This window comes from Pteronotus mesoamericanus, unplaced genomic scaffold (genome assembly GCF_021234165.1).
Source record: "Pteronotus mesoamericanus isolate MK-2021 breed Mesoamerican mustached bat unplaced genomic scaffold, CSHL_Meso_final contig_73, whole genome shotgun sequence".
Taxonomy (NCBI): domain Eukaryota; kingdom Metazoa; phylum Chordata; class Mammalia; order Chiroptera; family Mormoopidae; genus Pteronotus; species Pteronotus mesoamericanus.
In genome coordinates, this window is record NW_026555245.1 from 34,977,037 (window position 1) to 34,996,192 (window position 19,156).

The 19,156-nt window shown below is 36.3% G+C and overlaps 1 protein-coding gene across 1 annotated transcript in view; it reads left to right on the forward strand.

Annotated features, from left to right (window-relative positions):
* Positions 1-19,156, forward strand: part of FOCAD (focadhesin) — a 321,816-nt gene that overhangs the window by 250,577 nt on the left and 52,083 nt on the right. Inside the window, exons 23-28 of the mRNA XM_054583210.1 lie at positions 1,077-1,165; positions 4,497-4,541; positions 8,934-9,042; positions 11,791-11,907; positions 14,431-14,669; positions 18,207-18,296. Of these exons, the coding sequence (XP_054439185.1) occupies positions 1,077-1,165; positions 4,497-4,541; positions 8,934-9,042; positions 11,791-11,907; positions 14,431-14,669; positions 18,207-18,296 (689 nt within the window). The remainder of the gene's footprint in view (positions 1-1,076; positions 1,166-4,496; positions 4,542-8,933; positions 9,043-11,790; positions 11,908-14,430; positions 14,670-18,206; positions 18,297-19,156) is intronic.

Consider the following 19,156-nt stretch of genomic DNA (forward strand, 5'->3'; position numbering starts at 1 on the left):
AGCCTTAACTCTCCAAGCTATATTGCTTTCTTCTCTAGGGTATATATAGACCTATACACCTTTCTTCTGTAGAACATACCTTACTCTATAATCAATAAGAAAAGACAGCCTATAGAAAAATGGACAGAATAGGAAACCCAAATGGTCAATAAACATTTAAAAAGATGCACCATCTCCTTAGTAAACAGTGAAATGAAAATGAAAACCATAATTAACACCATTTCATACTCACAGGAATAGTAAAAATTAAAAAGCCTGACAATTCCAAATGTTGGTGAGGATGTGAAGTAACTAGAACTCTTACTGCTAGTGAGACTGTAAACTGTACTACCACTTCTGAAAATGGTTTGATATTACCCAACATAATATACAATCTAAGTTCTTATCCAGTTTAGGGTTCACCAATAAACCAGTATTTTAATTACATTTAAATAACATAACTGGTGATTGAGTGGAAGGGAAAGTATCTGATCAAAATAATTCTGAGTGTAAAAAGGATAATAAATATTTGAAGGTCTTGGTTTTAAAGGGATGATATTATATTTCTAATACATGGAAGAGGTTAAGCATTATAACATCTATTTTATATGTTCACTGGAGAAATAGAAATCTAATGTACAGCTGTTTGAAAATAACTTTTGTTATATGTTACCTGAATCATAAATGTTATATACCATCCTGCTCATATTCTACTATTCTGTTATGATACTGGTACCCAGACCCCAATCTTGGGATAGTGTCAGTTAAAATTATTAGCTATGGACATGAGCTGATCATTGCTGTACAGGAGATTTTTTGAAATGGGACCTATGAAATTAAACTCTGCTTTTAATAGATAAACCAAAATGAAGTGCTCTGCGCTAAATTTGTCAAACAACAGCTTCTCCAGGATATGCTTCTGAGCGGTGATGTAATTATCTCGCTCACACATCCTCATGTATAATTTAATAACCTATTGGGAATACTTAAGGTGAATTGGGAAAGGTTAGATCTGTTATCTTTGTGTTTTCCAAAGAAATTTTAAGATAATTTTGGCCATAGAGTTTGCATGCTGATTTATGCTGTGTTTTTCACAGGGAAGAATAGCAGAGCTGGAGTTGCAGTTAAAACATGGAAAAGAAGGCGCTGAGGAGGTGCAACACAAAAAAAGCGCAGCCTGGCTCTGGTAAGGGGGCAGTTCCATGATGTCCTGGGAAATGAACTATGAGAAGGTGACTAGTTTAAAGGCTTTAATGTTGAGGATTTTAATTTAATAAGGGGGCAAAAATTGAGGATTTGATAGCTGTGTTTTTTATTTCCTTAGATATAAGAAGGAGGGCTTTATTCATAATTTTTTTCCCCTAAAGCAGTGTGGAAATGGTTTGCTTTTCTCTTTTTTCCCTTATATCTGATTATTTTATATGCTTTTGAATGAAAATTTTTGCTTTCCCCACTTAATTCATTGCCTCCCTAACTCACATTTAGTCAAGGAATACCCTACCACTCCCCTGCTCCTCCCTCCCCAAGATGGCTTCATTATTAGAAACAACTTTACCATGTTGGGGCTTTACTTTCTCTCTTTGGCAGACACCTCCTAGTGAATTCCCACTATATCATGGAGAAATGTATAAGTGCTGGCACATTAAAGGCAATTTAAATTGTTACATGGGTTGAGATTAATACCTTGTCAGATTAATGTTGCAGCAGCCTAAATCTAAGTAAAGTGCCCAGAATCTAAATAGTTTTGCCTGCAGCCACGGGTTTCTTTAATCTAAAAATCTATTCAAAGGTTACTTGATTTTATACTTTTTATTACTGACATATCCAGAAAAGCAAAAGCTCTGTGTGTATGTGCAAGTGTGTATATATGTATGTATATACGTGTGTATGTATGTGTTTGTCTAATTCTTTCATTTTCTACATTTAGTTTTAAAAATAACACAGCAGTTAAAAATGTATGACATTGGATTTGTGATTAGAGATTAGGAATTTGGATTTCACTTCCTATTTGCTATTATCTTTTACAAGTAGTTTTATTTTCATCTTCTGAAAATGATCACTTGGTGGAGGTGGTATGTTGGCTATACTTTTCAAAATATATAGAGAGATACATTAAATGAAGAATGTGAGAAACAGATGGATGTCAAGGATAACTGCAATATTTTAACTCTGAATAACTAAAAGTATGGAGTTCCCATTTACTAAGATGGAAGATTCTGCAGGTCTATGTACAGTTGAAATCAGATTTGTGACTTGCTAAGCCTGAGATACCTAATGAGACCTCCAATTGGAGATACCAGGTAGGTTGTTAAACATATGAGTCTAGAGTTCAGAGGTGAAATCAGGGCTAGACATGAAATTTGGGAATCATCAGTGTATCTACTGCATTTAAAATTATGTTGCCGGATGAGATCCCCTAGGAGTAACTAAAGACAGAGAAAAGGTCAGAGCACTGACCCCCCAGAGCACTTCAACATTTAGAAGTGGAGAAAAGAGCCATGGCTGGTGTGGCTCAGTGTACTGAGTGTCAGCATACAAACCAGAAGGTCTCCAGTTCAATTCCTGGTCAGGGCACATGCCTGAGTTGTGGCCCAGGTCCCCAGCTGAAGCATGCAAGAAGCAACTAGTCAATGTTTCTCTCACATATCAATGTTTCTCTCCCTCTCTTCCTACCTCCCTCCCCTCTCTCTAAAAATAAATAAATAAATCTTTTAAAAAAGAAAAAGAAATGGAGAAGATGAAGAAGGAACAAATAAAGCACACAGAAAATTAGTAATCGGTGATATAGGAAGAAAATCAAGAGGGCCTGGACTCTTAAAAGCCAAGGGAAGAAAGTGTTTCAAGAAAGGAGCAACCAGTTGTGTCAAATGCTTCTGTGAGGTGGCAAAGGATGCAGATTGAGAGTTGGGAATTCGATTTCAGCTATTGAAAGTTGTTGGTGGCCATGACAGCAGTTGGTGGAGTTTAGGGGATAAAAGGCAGACTATAGAGTAGTCTCTAGAGAGAGTGGAAGGAGATGAACTAGAGTCAAGTCCAGACTATTTTAAATGAATTCTGACGTATGAGAAGCAGCAAAATGGGACAATAGTTGGAGAGCTCTTTCTTATTTTAAAATAGTAGGTATTTCAGTACATTCACATGCTAAAGGGAGTCATACAAGTAGAAAAAGAAATATTGGTGATGTGTCAGAGAGAAGGGATGGGTAAACGGAGGGAACTAGTCCACAAGCGGAAGATTTGGCCCTATGTGGAAGTAAGTATAGACAGGTCATCATTTGTAAATATTCCACATTGACCAATAAATGAATACATTAAATATACTATTCTCCATCTAGGAAAACTGGGATAGGACAGTTTAGAGAATTTATTGTCGAATGGTTTCATAAAATACAAGTTAAAGGTCTATCGGAACAGTTGCAACTAACTGAAAAGCTTGGCTCTTAAGAATGACATTCTCAAGAGAGTGCAGAATAGCTAAGAGTTTGTTAGATTTTGAATGAAAATATTTATGAATGCAAATACAATTTATATTTGCAAAAATGTCATAAAAGTTATAAAAACTTTGAATTTATGAAATTCAAAGTACCTAGTGAAAATGTCTCTATCCTCTTCAAAATGTAAATATAGCAGTGATTGTTTTTCACTTTACTCAAGGCTCATACACTGAAAAATTTTTTTATTCTATGAATATTTGAATTGAGCATACCTTCCTTCAAATTCACGAGTGTAATTATTTTAGCTTCAGAGTGATTTTATAACCAATGTTTTTAGTTTTATTTTATATACATACATAGTGCCTATTCCATTATCTACAATTTGGAAATAGTAAATTGCTGTTTTGGTGAGCTCTTGTGCAAAAAAGAGTAAATGTTGTAGTCAGTCCAGGCTGCTATAACAAAAATACCATAGACTGGGTAGCTTAAACCACCAGATACTTATTTCTCACAGTCCCGGAAGCTGGGAGATCATTGCCACCTTCTCCTTATGTCTTCATGTGTGGAAGGTAGGCGATGACGTGGGGAGAGACGAGAGAATAGGGAGAGAGAGGAGAGGAAAAAAAGAGAAAGAGAGAGTTCTCTGGTGTCTCTTTTTATAAGGACTCCGCCCTCACCAGCTCCCAAGGACCCCACCTCTAATACCCTACATTGGGAGTTAAGATTTCAACATGTGAACCTGGGGAGACACAAACATTCAGACCACAGCAGAGAATAATAGAAAGGACACACAGACTCTCCAATCAGTTCATGAGGGGACACCATTGCAACATTGCCTGTACATCCCTCCTTGGTTACATTCACCTCCTCCCTCCACTAAGTGACCTAAGGAATAGCAAGATGAAAGTCTTTGAAGTAAAGCCCTTATTACAGTTCTTTCAGCTTGCACTAAAATTCTACATATATAGTGTTTAGATCTGGAATCACTTCTAGAGGTTCTTATTAATTGGTGAATAAGCCAAAAGATTGGGTTCTTGCTCTGACATAAACTCTTAAACTTACCTTCTTTCCATCATTATTGCAGGGTTCGAGACATGTTGACAGATGAGATCACCAAGTCGGCTGCAAAGTAAGATCTGTTCATTCTCTTATCAAAAATTTTCTATAAATATTTTGTTTTCCTGGCAGATACATACAATTTCTCCATTTAGGTATTTCATAACTTGAAGAATTTTAATGGACTTTTCAATATTTTTTTTAATTATCCTTTCTCATATTAAGTTAATTCTTACTACATGTCCTTTTGTGAACAGACAAAAGAACAAATTCATACATTTACATCAAGAGTCTACTGAGGTTGTATAGGTAACAAAGTGCCCCATACTGACTTAGATTTTTAAAATTCTAATTTAGTTGATGTGGCAGGGTGGTGGTGGGGGTGGGGGGATCTTTGCTACATGAATTAATAAATAGATTATTAAATCTCAACTTTCATCCAGCAAATAAATCAAAGTAGTACTTCCTTTTATTCCTTTTGTGTGATTGGATCCAGAGTATCTAAAAAATTGAATTTTTAAATACTAAAAATTAATGTTAAGATCCAGTAAAAAAGGCAGTTTCAGTCATATCTTATGGTCGTTTTAACAAAAAATAACAAGTATTACTATTTTGAGGCTTTTTATCTTAAGCCAACTAAGAAAATTATACTATAATGAACTTGCTTAAACAATCTTATCAGTTTCCTTTGTTAACAAGCTGACTAATTGTTTCTGGCAGTAAGTTATGGTCAGCTACATACACTTCTCCCTTCCACCTTCACCTTTAGCTGCTGGCATTCTTTGACATCCTTTTTTCTTATTCACCAAACAATACAGATATACCTTTGACCTAGAAGATTTCATGTGCATTGAAACTCCAGTATCCAGAAATATTTCATTGCAGTTTAGTTTATCCCTCTATAGCTAAGTAGATTTTGCCTTAAAAAAAAATGATTTACCTTAGAGTTAGCTTTCTACCAGTAATTTCTTAAACAGGCACTTAACTGTAGCGTCTAATGTCAGTACATGATGACTCCTCAGCCTCCTGTCTCCTGAATGAAAGCAAATAAAAGTGGTAATCCTCCCAATACTCTCAGTGCTGCAGGAGGCACTGGGACATATCTGTTGACAAAAGGAAAACTAAAGTGCCAAGAGGCTTCTATTGGAACTCATTTGTTTCTGCTTATCTAGTTCGGTGAATTACAGCCACAGTGGGAGCGCACTGGACTGCGCCTTGGAAGGGAGGAGGTGCTGCGGTGGAAGCTGCCTTTGACCTTACCTTTCATAGTTTGTTCTATCATATTAGTCTACTTACATACTTACATCCTGTTAAAAATGGTGCTCTGGTATTTGCAGCAAAAAGCTGGTATACTGAAGAAAAGAGCATCTTTCTTTTAAAACAAACTATAATTATACCTCTCTAGTAGCTTTTATATTCTTCCATTCTAAAATTTTATTTCAACAAGACTTTAATCTTCGATTTCCAAAGCATTGTTTCATTGTTTCAATACCAAAGAAGTGAGTGTTCTCATTCTAAATGTTTTCATGGTGTTATCTTTTCATCAAAAATTTCAAAGCACTTTATAGACCTTAACTTATTAAAGGAATCCTGACAATACTAGGCATGACAGCAAATGGATAAGAGAGAGTTAACGTCTAGAGGCAAAAGAATTAATGGTAGAGCAGGGAGAGAATCACTCTGCTGCCCTCCCTTTACTTTCTCCCTCTGACTTCCTTCAACCAACCATGTGAAGTTCCCACCACTGCCTCCTGGCTGCTGAGTCTTCTGTTCCTTGGACCATGGGCCGTCACAGGCTGGTCTGGGCCAGTGTAGGACTTATTTTGTTCTGAGCCATAAGTTAAATGCAGGAAGTAAAACATCAGTCTACAGGATTAGACTGATTTGCTCATTTGAGAGCGTTTATTTCTAAAGCGCCTGGGATAGGTCTAAAGGAAAATCAGAGCACAGTTAAAACCTGATGATTGATGTAAGTTTATTTTCACTCTTATTAATTAGATAGATTTGAACCTGACTGTAAAAATCCCCTAGGGATTGGGTCACTTTACTAATATATAACATAATACTTTGTCCCTGAGAAAGCATCATCATAGCTCATCCTTTTACGTGTTTTTTAATTAGGTTAATGGCATCAGTTTGTTTCAAAGGACAATTTAATTAAAATGTCAGTGGTGTTGCCTAGATAAATATTGTACTGATGCTGACATGTCATTATGCAAATTAGTTACTTCTGCTTGACTGTAGGAGATAGTTATTTGATCAACAGTGTGATGAGTTTTTGCTGAACCAGTTGTAGATTTTCACCTGGCCAGCTCCTCCTCGAATTTATTTCACTAAATATGTATTGAGCGCTTTCTCTCTATACGTCACTGTGCTAGGCATGTAGGGAATACATAGATGATCAAGAGCTAATAGTCATTGTACCTTTATGAAACATAGAGCTTGGCCTAAGCATGCACTGAGTGGACTGTGGACTAATTTTTTCTATTCAAAGATTAATGTTCAAATTTTCATTTACTCTGTAATACAAGTTCTAATTAGCAGTGGCTTTAAGTACATTTTCCTCCATTTTATGAGAAACAATACATGCTCTGGAATGTCAAGACCAGTGAAACTTTTGAAATAAAATTATTTAGGGCACTGTTTTAAAATGGAGGCTAAATTCTCTTTCAGAATTCAAAGTTAAAAAGATACTTTTTATGTTATCTTGTCTACTAGCCTTGTTTTAAAAGATGTGGTACCGGGTTTCTAGTGACCATCTTAGTTTTTCTACGAGGTGATTAAAACTGGGGATCTAATTCTCAAATAACTGAGAATTTAAAACTATTTTTTTCCAATTTTAGGAATTTATGATCACTTCGTAGCAAGACAGGCTTAGAACATTCTCAGCTAAAGGAAAGAGATAAGAGAAATAAAAGATTTAATTTTGGTTTTGTTAAATGACTTAATGGCTGCGCTACCTAGGAATACCCAGGTCTTGCCTTGCTTCTTCTTTCATTATTAGCATATGAGTTCCCAGTAATCCCAACTGCAGAACTCTAGCAAAACCTCGGTGAGGCCACCTGCTTGGATCACAAGTCTTCCTTCCTATTTTCTCCCCTGCACAACCCCCCAATATAAATGTTGTTGTCTTATCAACTTAAGGCAGGTCTCATAGAGGATTGAATTAAGAAACAAATTGGTGAACAAAATGACCAAGTGTGCAGGGCAAGACTTCACTGAGCTTAACCACCCCCAGGTGGGAGAAAGAGAAGGAAGGAAGGATTGGGTGAATAGATAAATGGAAGAACTTGAACATGGCACATCCTGAGTCCTATTCTTACTGAATGGAAGCAAAAATGCAAGGACACATGTGCATACTAATTTTTTAATACTCACTAGCTCACATTCAGTCATGACTCTGTCTTCTTTATCCCACATATCTGTTCCATTCCAGCACTAGGGTAAACAGGGACCAGTACTTTATTCAAGTTCAGGTGTCAAGTCTAGGTTTAGGGAAACATTCTTTGTATTTATGGGAACCCACAATTATACCTAGCTCACACTGAGAACTGAACTATCCGACAGTATGAGTGCTCTGCTCCTTGAGTTCTGTTAGGACAAGTCAAGAATATCTCATAGTGTCAAATTTTGGAATTATAGAATAATCCTAAATGTGTATTTTTAAGTGGTGAATATATTAAAAATGCTCAGTTTCTTGATACGAAGTTGAGAAGTCAAATTTAAGATTTTGCTAATATTAGAAAACTACCTTTTGGATGATGTAAAGGGAAACACTCCATCCAAATAGCCTAAAAACAGGTGTTTTTTGTTTGTTTTTTTTGGGGGGGGGTAGTTTGCATCTTTTCTAGGATCTCAAAATTACATTACAGATTGGCTTTAAGGTTGCAGTCTTTGATGTGGTAAGAGACGGAAGGGGAGGATAATAGTGAGTGAGGAAAGCTGCCAGTCTGTGAAGTTGCTAGGAAAGGATGCCGTCTGAAGTGGTTCACTGGAAGCTGGTTCCACACACCTGTGCTTTAAGAAAGTCAGAGGCCAATTCCCTTCAGCTGGGCCTGTTCACTTAACTGTCCTTGGTCATGTTTCCAGAACAAATCAATACATTTGTATTGGCCAAAGATGACAGAAGAAGATAGCTTAGGAAATGTAATGTCACGTGAGGAAATAAAAATTTTAGGAAGAACTTAGGTATAGATGTGCTTGGATTTTTAAGCTACAAAAAAGTAGACCAACCTTCCATCTATAAAAGGAGTTAAAAATCAGTACCAACGTCAGAAGTTGGAAAGAAGCTGCTGGCATCAGGGAACAAACGGACCTGTGTTTATGACTCATTGAAGGAGTGGAAGTTCTTTTTGACCTCATGTGCCCTCCCTATAATAGCTCCTTCTTTTCTTCCAGTTAATGCCCCAAAATCCTCTCTGGGAATTTTTGTTTGTTTGTTTGTTTGTTTGTTTGTTTTAAACAGGGACAGCCCAGTGGTTAAAGGCAATGCACTGTTAGCCTTAAGCAGCCTTGCTGTCGTCGTATCCAAACATGAAGCCAGCCTCTCTTCAGATGCCGAGGGGGTCCTGGAGGTGAGCTAAGGGAGATATGAATCAGTGGGCTTTGGCTGTGTGACATTTGAAGAGTGAGAAGTCTCTGGAAGCATGGCTCTGAATTCAAGACGTTAGAGTCTGTGTCTGCAGCCCCAAGTTATGCTGGTTGATGGGCCTTTACACTGTGAGCTACAGTGTCTTTCAGATACTTTTCTTTGCAGTTTTTCTGTTTTGCTTTCTCCATCACAGTTAAGTGGTCATTTCAATTTGAAGGTACCAATTTTATGCAACAGGGGTTGTCTCTTTGTGATTACATCAGTGGTAACCAATCTCAGGAGGTTAACTAGGCTTACTGAAAGTGAACAATGCTGTCAAGAAATGATAAATAAGCAGTGTTTACTGACTGAAAAAAAAATTATACTTTGCATTTTAATTGTAGATGTCAATGACAAAGTGCCTATTCATTTTTGCAAGGCATTTATTTCTTAATTAAACATGTGGTGAGCTGGCCAATGTTCATTTCCAATATACTTTTTCATATAATTCATATCTGTCAAAATAAAAAGGCGTGGATTTATTTTTCTTAGAAGCCCCATTATATAGTAGCTATTAGTATCTGGAAACAATATAGTCTAGTGGTTAAAAACATAGGCTTTGGAGTAGGAGAGTTCTTCATTTAAATCCTAATACTTGCACTTACTAGCTCTATGGTCTGCTGTTGGTAACTTCCCTTTTCAGAGCCTATTCTGCCATCCAAAATGGGGATAACAGTACTAACCACATAGGATTATTTAAAGATTAAGTAAATTAATATATGGAAAACACAGTGGTTGGTCGGTACTAACCTCTCAATAACAGTCACCATTATTGTCAACATCACCATATACTTCATCACTTCTTGCTGCAAAAACTGGACTTTATTCAATGTTATTCAGCCTGTTTCTGTCCCCACAAAGTGTCTTATGGATCATCTGTACTGTTTTTTAACTCATTTTATCTTTACAACCACTCAGGACCTAGGTATAAGATTCCTTCCCACATTAAAGACAAATGCTCAGAGAGATTACACAGCTTCCCTGAGGTGACACAGCAAATGACAGTACCAGGATTTGAGCCCAGGCAGTCTGGCTCCAGAGCTTATGTTACTAACTGCTAAGCCAGCCTGCCCTGTTGTACTGCTTTATTTCATGGTGGGGTTTTTGGTTGTAAGCAAAGAAAATGGCCCTCATTTAAAAAAGGAACTAGAAGGATAAGGAATCGGAAAGCCCAAGGGACTGAAAACAGAACTTAAAAATTGTTTTTTGTGAAGAACAGTAACCAAGGCAACTTGGGGAGTCCAGAACAGGTGCCATAAGCCATCTCATCAGACCTCCCCGCTCACCCCGCTGGGCTGGATCAGCTCTACTCATTTACTGTCTTTGCATCACTCACTTAAGATATAGAGTTCTATGCGTTCCTACACTTTGGGTTGGGTAGGACAGGTAGCTTCATTGAGCATTTAACCAGGCTTCAAATCATGGGGGAGGGGATTCCCTAAAGGGTGCTATTACTAGTAGATAAGAGAATAGATGCCATGTGGCAAAAGCTACCAATATATATCGCATGTGGGGAAGGGAAAGGGGTCAAGGGGTTATTGCATGAAGGATAAAAATGTAATAGTAATTACTTACTATATAAAAATTTACCTTTAAAACCAGAATCTTATTTTGATGATGAGAAAGATGAAATTTTCAAGAGAGGAAATGTTTTGTATCTTTCAAAAAGAGCCATGCAGTTGTACAGGTGTACTTTACCTCAGTAAAAATGGGGCTAATAGTTCAGAGTTTGAATTCCAGGCCTTCTAAATCTTCTTTATTCCCCTACTCTTTTGTTCTGCACTGTAATACAGAGTACACAAAACATTGAGAGGCCACACAGCCCAGAGATGGGGCTTTGCTTTTATACTTGATGACCTTGGCTTTAGCTATTACTCAATACAAACTCAAGATCTCATTACTTAATTAAAGTTGAAGTTTTCAAACTTCATTTAAATCTGCATATGACAAACAGCTAATGATCTTAAGAAGGCGGTTTTGTTTCATTCAAGGAATTAATTCCAAGGAGCTACTTACTTAACCCTATACTGACCTTTAGTTTGCATGACCTGAAAATACCATGTGAGTTAATGAATGCTTTTGACATCCATGGTCATGAGTGATTTTTAAAACCAAGGTCTTTTTTCAATGAGTTGGATTTTGTTGTTGTTTTGCTTTGTTGTTTTATATTCTTTTTTCTTTTCCAAACTGAAAATCAATTATGTTTTTATAACTGATTAGCTAGGAAAATGTTGTGATGTTTCCTGCATGGTAAGTATATGGTGATAGCAGAAATGCTAGTGATAATGCTCAAAATTTTGTTAGCTGCTTTATTGCCTCCTTCGTGAAATAATGTCATAGAATTGAGAAATTTTGACTGCCTTCTCTGTACATCTCTCCCTTTAATCTCCACATTATTCTCACTGAACTCAGGAGAGCTCTGAGGAGCTCTCGAATGCGTTCTGTTTTGTATCCTCCATCCTCTCACCTCTGTTAAGTCTTGTATGAAAGGTAAATACTCCTGTTGGGGTGCTGGTGATGGTGTCTGTTTGTCAAATGCCTACCCATCTCCTTAGTCCTGGCAGATGAAGTTTACATTCTGGTAACAACACTTCATTTTTTAATACAGAGTGGGGCTATACCCTAAATCTAGAAACAGTGTTTAGGTTTTTTAGTTTTTCCACTATCATTTCATGTTTTTCTTCATCTGCAGGTTCAACCTAATTTCCTTTCAATGAAAGAGTGGGTTTCCATGGTATCTGATACTCTCCTGGTCATTGTGGACAACCACTACCAACCCAGAGGACAACTTTTCTCCTCGTTTTATTATGTAAGTCTGAGAAATAAAAGATGATTGGCAAACTTGTGTTGATTCTGCTCATATCAATTATTCACATGAAATTCATGATGTCATGTAATGATTCTTAGGTGTACATTGGAATCACTTGGGGATATTTAAATAAATTAATTAATATAATATAAATATGTATATTAAATATGTATGTATATATATTTATATGTACATAAATATGCGTGTGTGTGTATATATGTATGTGTGTATATATATATGAGATACAGATGTGTAGGCCTTATGTCTGATTTAATTGCTCAGAGATAGGCCCTGGATATCATCATTTCGGAAGCTTTCTAGGTTATTCTAATGTGTAAGTCAGAGTCAGGAGCTACAGTTATAGTAAAATAAACACTGGCTGATGATGGAGACCTTAAGTATCTAGTCATAGTTTTTTGTTTTGTTTTGTTTTGTATTTTTTTACCATTTCAGAAGATGTGAGCATAGGCAGTTCACTTAATCTTTGAGGACCCTTGTGTCCCTATTTATAAAATGAGGCAGTTGAGCACTATCATGTATAGTGATTATAACCCTAGCTTCACCCTTGATTAGTTTTGTTTCTGTTGATCTGACACTTAACCCATTATCTTACTTTCCTTATCTGTAAAATGAAGGTAAAAACTAATGTTTTGCCAACTTTATAAAAGATTGTGGGGATCAAATTATATAACATATGGAAAAAACCTTTTGAAAATTGTGAAACACTCTATAAATATGAAGTAATATCATTGATCAAAACAAAGCACCTATTAGTCATTTTCTTCTTGCTTATATTGTAAGATTTGAAGCAAATTGAAAACACATTTTTTGTTGTTGTTTAGGTTTCATTTTCCCTTTACTGGCTGGAGTGAATGCTTTATTTATCTGTGTGGGAATTATAGTGATCATGGGACAATCAGCTGAGTGGCAGAGGATTATAGTTGATCAGAATAAAAATATAGCACAGGTCCTGACCAGTTGCTAAGATCATGAATTCAGCCTGAAACTCCATTGCCTTAGGTGTTCTCCCTGTACCTCTGTCCTCCTGCCCTTGCAGGGCCTGGTATGTATTCATCTGGGCCTTAGGGTGTGGGACTAGATTTTAACTGTACTTGAGGGCAGTAAAATGCCTTAGTAGGTAATGTAGAATTAAATTGGAAGGTAGGTTTTGCTCACAGAAATGCTTTCTTTACAATGATTTGTTCTCTTTCGAAGTGTTCTTATTTCTTTAATGATGGATGAAAAATTTATTAGCTTATATGGAGGTCTTTGCAATAACTATCTGGTTTAGATCTTGAGCAGGACAGGATATTGTATCGATTCCTAATAACACTGCTTAGTTCTTGTTCATCAATAAAAATAATCTCCTCATTAGCTAGGTCATTATTGCTTCTTACCTTTGTGATTTTTGCATTATTATACTTTTTCAAATCTCTGTTTCAAGAGTCACTTTTTATATTTCCAGTGTCCTAGCAGCTGGGTCATTTTGAGTAGTATTGTCGTAATAGTGCTGTATTAACTAAAAGAATGCTTAGCACATACTTGATTTTTATCCTTAAAGTGCTAAAGCTTAGAGAGCAAATGCGTATAGAGTTAAAAACATTTTTAATGTGTTTGGTCTATAAGAGACAACGTGGCCTTTATGCTGTGTCTGAAAATTTGAAGTGGGTAAGAGTGAGGAGTGATAAACGGACTTTCTTTCCCACTTGAGACATGTTTATAAGTGTATATAATGCCTGGCGGAGCTCTCAAACATGAGACTCTGTTAGAAGCTGTTCATATTCAGCTGCCCCGTTATGGTATTAGGGCTGTTATTCATTCCTTTTCCCATAATTGCATATAGGAAGGAGCATATAAGGGCTCTCCATTTCATTTTCAATAGCTGGTTATTGCTTTGTAACCAGAGGCTTTTAGGATTTCAACTTCCTTTTTAATTAAAAGGAATTAACCCCCTGTAGGAAATAATCCATCTACTGGGAAACATTCCCACCAAAGATTTTGGGAGATCTGCCAATAGATCCCTATGCTAAATTTACACTTGTCCCTCCATACTAAACTTAAACTGTTCCCCTATCCCCCAATCCCACCTCATTCTTTCTCTCCTAGAAAACCCCTGGCTTTCTGGACATTTATAATGTGGCTTAGTGATTTCTCCAAGCTTGGATTGCTTCACTTTGGGTTTTTCATTATATACACACATGGGCTTTCAAAACACTGAAATTTTTTCAAGCTTTCTAGCGAGGGACTTCACACCCTTTAAAAGGAGGCACTTATAATTTGTTTTTTCAAATTTGAAAGGATATTGTTAGTTAAGGGATTGCTTGTAGCTATTTTTTGCAGTAAGAGTGAAACTGTAACCTATAGACAAACACAAAAACAGATTTTTAAAATTATTTTTATACTTGGCAGGGGTGGATCTAAGAGAAGTTTGTATTGTTGCATAGTGTTTTTGTGATAGGTATGTTTCCTTCATGTTTTAAACAAAAGGCCACCCCCCTGTTTTCTTTCTTTGGCATGTCCTAGAAATCCTATTCCGGTGAAAACACAGCTAGTGCCATCGCCCGTTCTGCGGCCGCCGCGGCTTTGTCTCTCCTGGTGCCAGTTTTCATTATCTCTTGCAAAGAGAAGGTTGAGGAAATCCTGAACATGCTGACTGCCAGGTTACCTGGGAAACCAAGCGCTGATGAGTCTCAAGCTGTGCAAATCCACATGGGCCTTGCTTTGGGGATGTTTCTCTCTCGCTTGTGTGAGGAGAAACTCAGGTACAGTTTATTAAAATAGCCCTGCTTTTCCTCTTTGTGGTATAGTAGAGGATTTTACACACATACACACACACATACATAAGCGTTTTATCTGAGCAATATGTGCATGCTGAACTTTTTGAGATAGACAAGTTGATCATGTATTCTTTATGAGTGAATTTGTCTTTCTAAAATATCATCACATAGATATTAATGTATTTTAAGGGTTGCTCTTATTAAAGTGATAGATGACTTGAAAATCATTTCATGCTTAGATGAAAGCCCTGAATACATCTATGTAATAGATATGAGGAGAAGGCTGATCTTATGGTGCTATAAATAAAGAAAAGCTGCTTTTGTTCCTGGCTTATAAGGGTAAAAATAATTGCTGATCCTTTATTGATGTCATTGTAAAATGGAAGGAAAGGATTGGGGTGTCCCCTGTGCCTGAAGATGTGGGAATCACTGAATGACTTGAGAACTGAATGTACCCCGTTTTAAATATTGCTTTTAACCTGTGCCTGGTTGCAGTTTTATAATCCTTAAAGAGTCTTCATCTGTGCATATTATACTGCGTGGTTTATTCAGTCTGCTCATTTTTTGGCCTGCTAGCTTTACCCTTGAATCATGCTAATAGACTGTCAAAGACCCAGGTGGAAACTTCCACTCAATAGGAGAGTTTTCCCTTACATGAGTCTAGTTTTGTTGTTCATGTTTTTATTTTATAATAAATCTTAGAATTTTATACATCTAAATTTAGTGTAGTGTGCTAGAGCATGAATATTTGAGTATCATGAATATTTAGATGTCACTGAATTGGAATTTAACCCCATTTTCCGGCATTGGAAATAGGGTATTAGGGAGGGGCCTCCTTTGTAGAGTGAGCTGCTGTTAAACTTCCCTGGTTAGCAGAAGCGAACTGTCTGTGCAAAGGCAAGCAATGCTGTTGATGTGGATAAACTGGACGACACAATGCTACATTTAGATTTCAGTGTATAACCCGTGGTTACGTTTCATTTGTAATTATAGTTTTGTACAAATACCAATATATGAAACCTTTATGAGAATTGCTATTGATCTAGGGAAATAACGTATTTCAGATAATTATTTCAGCTCTTGGAAGCATCCATCAGATGATTAGGAAGATTTGGCTTAGTCTTTGTGATCATAAATGAAATGTTTGTAGAATATCCATTTTGTTCTATTCACCAGTGCTAGTGTGTATAGGCCTGGACGTGAACAAAAAGCTGCCCTTTGCGTGTGAATTAACTGTTACATAATGTGTGTATGTGAACACAAAGTATTTTTGAAGACTTAAAAGTTAAAAGTGGTTTTTCTTTTCCTTTGCCACTATGCCACAAATGGTAGTCTCTTTACTATCTGTGTTCATGCCCTTTCTTCAGTACCTTTTCAAGTAATGTGTTTTACAACTAAAAATAAGCCCTGGCAGTTTAATTCCAAGCCACTCATTCCATCTTGTGGCTCCCTTTTTCATGAGTTTTGCATGAGCTGCTGCTGGTTTTAGGGCTTGACAGGCTTGCATTTGTGGTTAATTTAATCATACTACCTGGAGAAACCTACGGTGATTCACCTAAGGCATTCATCCCTGGTTCCTAAACTGTCTTCCACTGCTACCTTCTCTTACTTGACTTTGCACCTGCAGGAAACCCTGGGGAAGGACCCAGGGAAGCCCTTCCCATGGCTAAGTGCCCTCAGAATAACTGCAGGTTTTAAATTTGTTTTAATGACCCTGTGTTTGATCCTCCTTTTGGCTGCTGTGGCCACCAATATAATTTTTCCTGGTTCCCACCATCCTAATTATCTTGGAGCAGAGGAATCTGAAATATATATCCCTTTGGTACTAAAAAGAAATATTTTGCTAGATAATGACAATGCCATCCGATAATGACATTTTTGGAGAAAGTTTCTGTTTTTCTGAAATTAAGGTAAATGTTTTGAGGGTTGTCGACTCTGACTAGTGAATGACATCTAATAAGTGACCCAAAATAACCCCTTAAAGGGAAACAATTAGTTTCAAGAATGAAAAATCACCTTGTAAAAGAGAATTGTGACGATCCATTTTTTTGCTAAAGCTTATGAAAAGAAGTCACATGAATTTAAATTCCAGTCTAGAATTTATTCAGGAAAGCATATTTTTTCAAACCTTGCTTTTGTTGTAACTCCCAGAGGATACTAGTACTTTAACATTTGTTTAGCATATTTAAATATATTTTACTCCAGAGAACAACTATAATACGACTTATTTAGTTAAAGCTATTAAAATTGTGTGTGTGCATGTGTGTGTTTTCATTGCAAAATTTAATCCTTCACCTCAAGCCAAACCAGTGTAGTGTTGGTTTGAAAAGACAGGGAAAGGGCCCTCCGAGTGGCCGGCGTTCCTGGGGCCCCGTTCCACGGAGCACAGCGGAGGCGGCTGCACGAGAGGTGACATGCGGGACACTTGATAATCAAGTGCCGGTGATGAAGCCCATAGCTCTGCCTGGAAAAAAAAAACAACAAACCTCTTTTAAGTTTATTTTACTATACGAGTCATAGTTCTCACCAAGACAATTACAAAATCACATCAATTACTGTAGACAAAACTATAGGGCTGGTGTTCCCCCCGCTTTTAAAACAATGTAAGGAAAGGAATAGAACTAAAACCTCTATGATTGAGACATGAAATCAAAAGTAATGTCTTTGCACAAAAAGAGATTTGGAATGGTTATTGATAATATCAGCCTAATGGATTTATTAAATATTCAGAAGACAATAATTTCAGCATTCTTAGAAATGTTAGTTTTGGAATTCTGACTTCGGTTCTTATTTTTTAGTGATTTAAAATGTGAATGGGCTAAATTTGTGACAACATGGGTGGACCTAGAGAGTATTATGCTAATGAAATAAGAGAAAGACAAATACCATATGATTTCACTTATAGGTAGGATTAAAAAAAAATGAACAAGCAAATAAATCAGAAACAGACTCATAGATACAGAGAACAAACTGATGTTTACTGGAGAGGAAAAGATGGGGGGATAGATGAAAAAGGTAAAAGGAAATAAGAGGTACAGACTTTCAGTTATAAAATAAGTTACAGGGATGTAGTGTACAGTACAGGGAATATAGTCAATAATATGACAATAACTTCGTACAGCAATAGATGGTTACTAGACGTATTGTGGTCATACCTTAAGGTATATAAATGTTGACTTACTGTGTTGTTCCCCTGAAACTAATATAATATTGCATGTCAAATATACTTCAATTACAAAAAAGTTTTAATGGGCTGAGAAAACATGAAAGTAGCAATTTTAAGGTTTATTGGTTTTCAAATAATTGTAATGTTCAGAAACCGAAGTATTGAATAAATTCTCTGACTCAGTTTCTCTATCTACAAAATAAGTATATATAAATCATCAGTATTATTGTTACTTTTATGTTTTTTGAAATGAATGCGTTTTCAGTAAAACATTGTGAGCAAAATATTATATAGTAAGTAATTTATTCAGTTGAATGACTTTCAATAATTCATTTCCCCCTTTGGTCTTTACCTAGTGATATTTCTGGCCAACAGATGAACCTTCTTCTGATGAAGTCCTTGGATGCTCTGGAAAACTGCTGCTTTGACACTAGTCTTGAATACAAGTATGTTGATTTCATTTCCTCTCTTAACAGATACTTCGAGATTAGTTTTTTCTCTGCCATAAATTTTGTATTCTATGGTGAAATATTTGTAAGACCCAATCTTGTATTCCTTTGCAAAGAATTTTCAGTAATAATTAAAAATCTGTAATTAAAGCTTACTTGTTCTGAAAACAGTGTTTCAGCAAGAGAAAATTTGCTTCACCACAAAGCAGCAAGTGTTATTTTATGGCTGTCATTAAGTTGTGTCTTGGAAATAATCATATTAAGCATATATTTGGAGACTGTGTACATGAGTTAACCTTTTTAAAGAAACTTTTTTAAAAATTTGATTGGACTAAGAGAGTTTTTGACCCATGATTTAGATTTCTCTGTGAAATCCAATGGCAGAGAAATCAAAATGGAAATAGAGGTTACACCAGGGGTTCCTAACCTCCTCCATGCTAATAGATCCTTTTTTGCCCCACAGACCTCATAATTTTTTAACATTCTGTCTATTAAACTAAATACTTATTTTAAAATTTAATTCATTTTCTCATTGCTGCCATGAAAGATAACAACAAAAAGGAATAACCAGAAAAGAATACCTCAGAATGCAGTGTTAAACATATTCATTTAGTGAGGCATTTAGTGTTTCAATTAGTCCTTGTGACTTGTGTGAGAAAATACATGGTTTTGTTAGGCTTTCTGAAATATTGATACCATTGAGGACTACGTTGTCCCATTTTGGACTCACATACTTTTGGGAACCTCAGGTTTGGATCCTCAGGGATTTGTGGTTACTTGGAAACTTAACAGGTTATAAGCACTACCTTCCAATTTATGAACACATTTACTTTTTTTGCTATTATAGGCATTGGTCA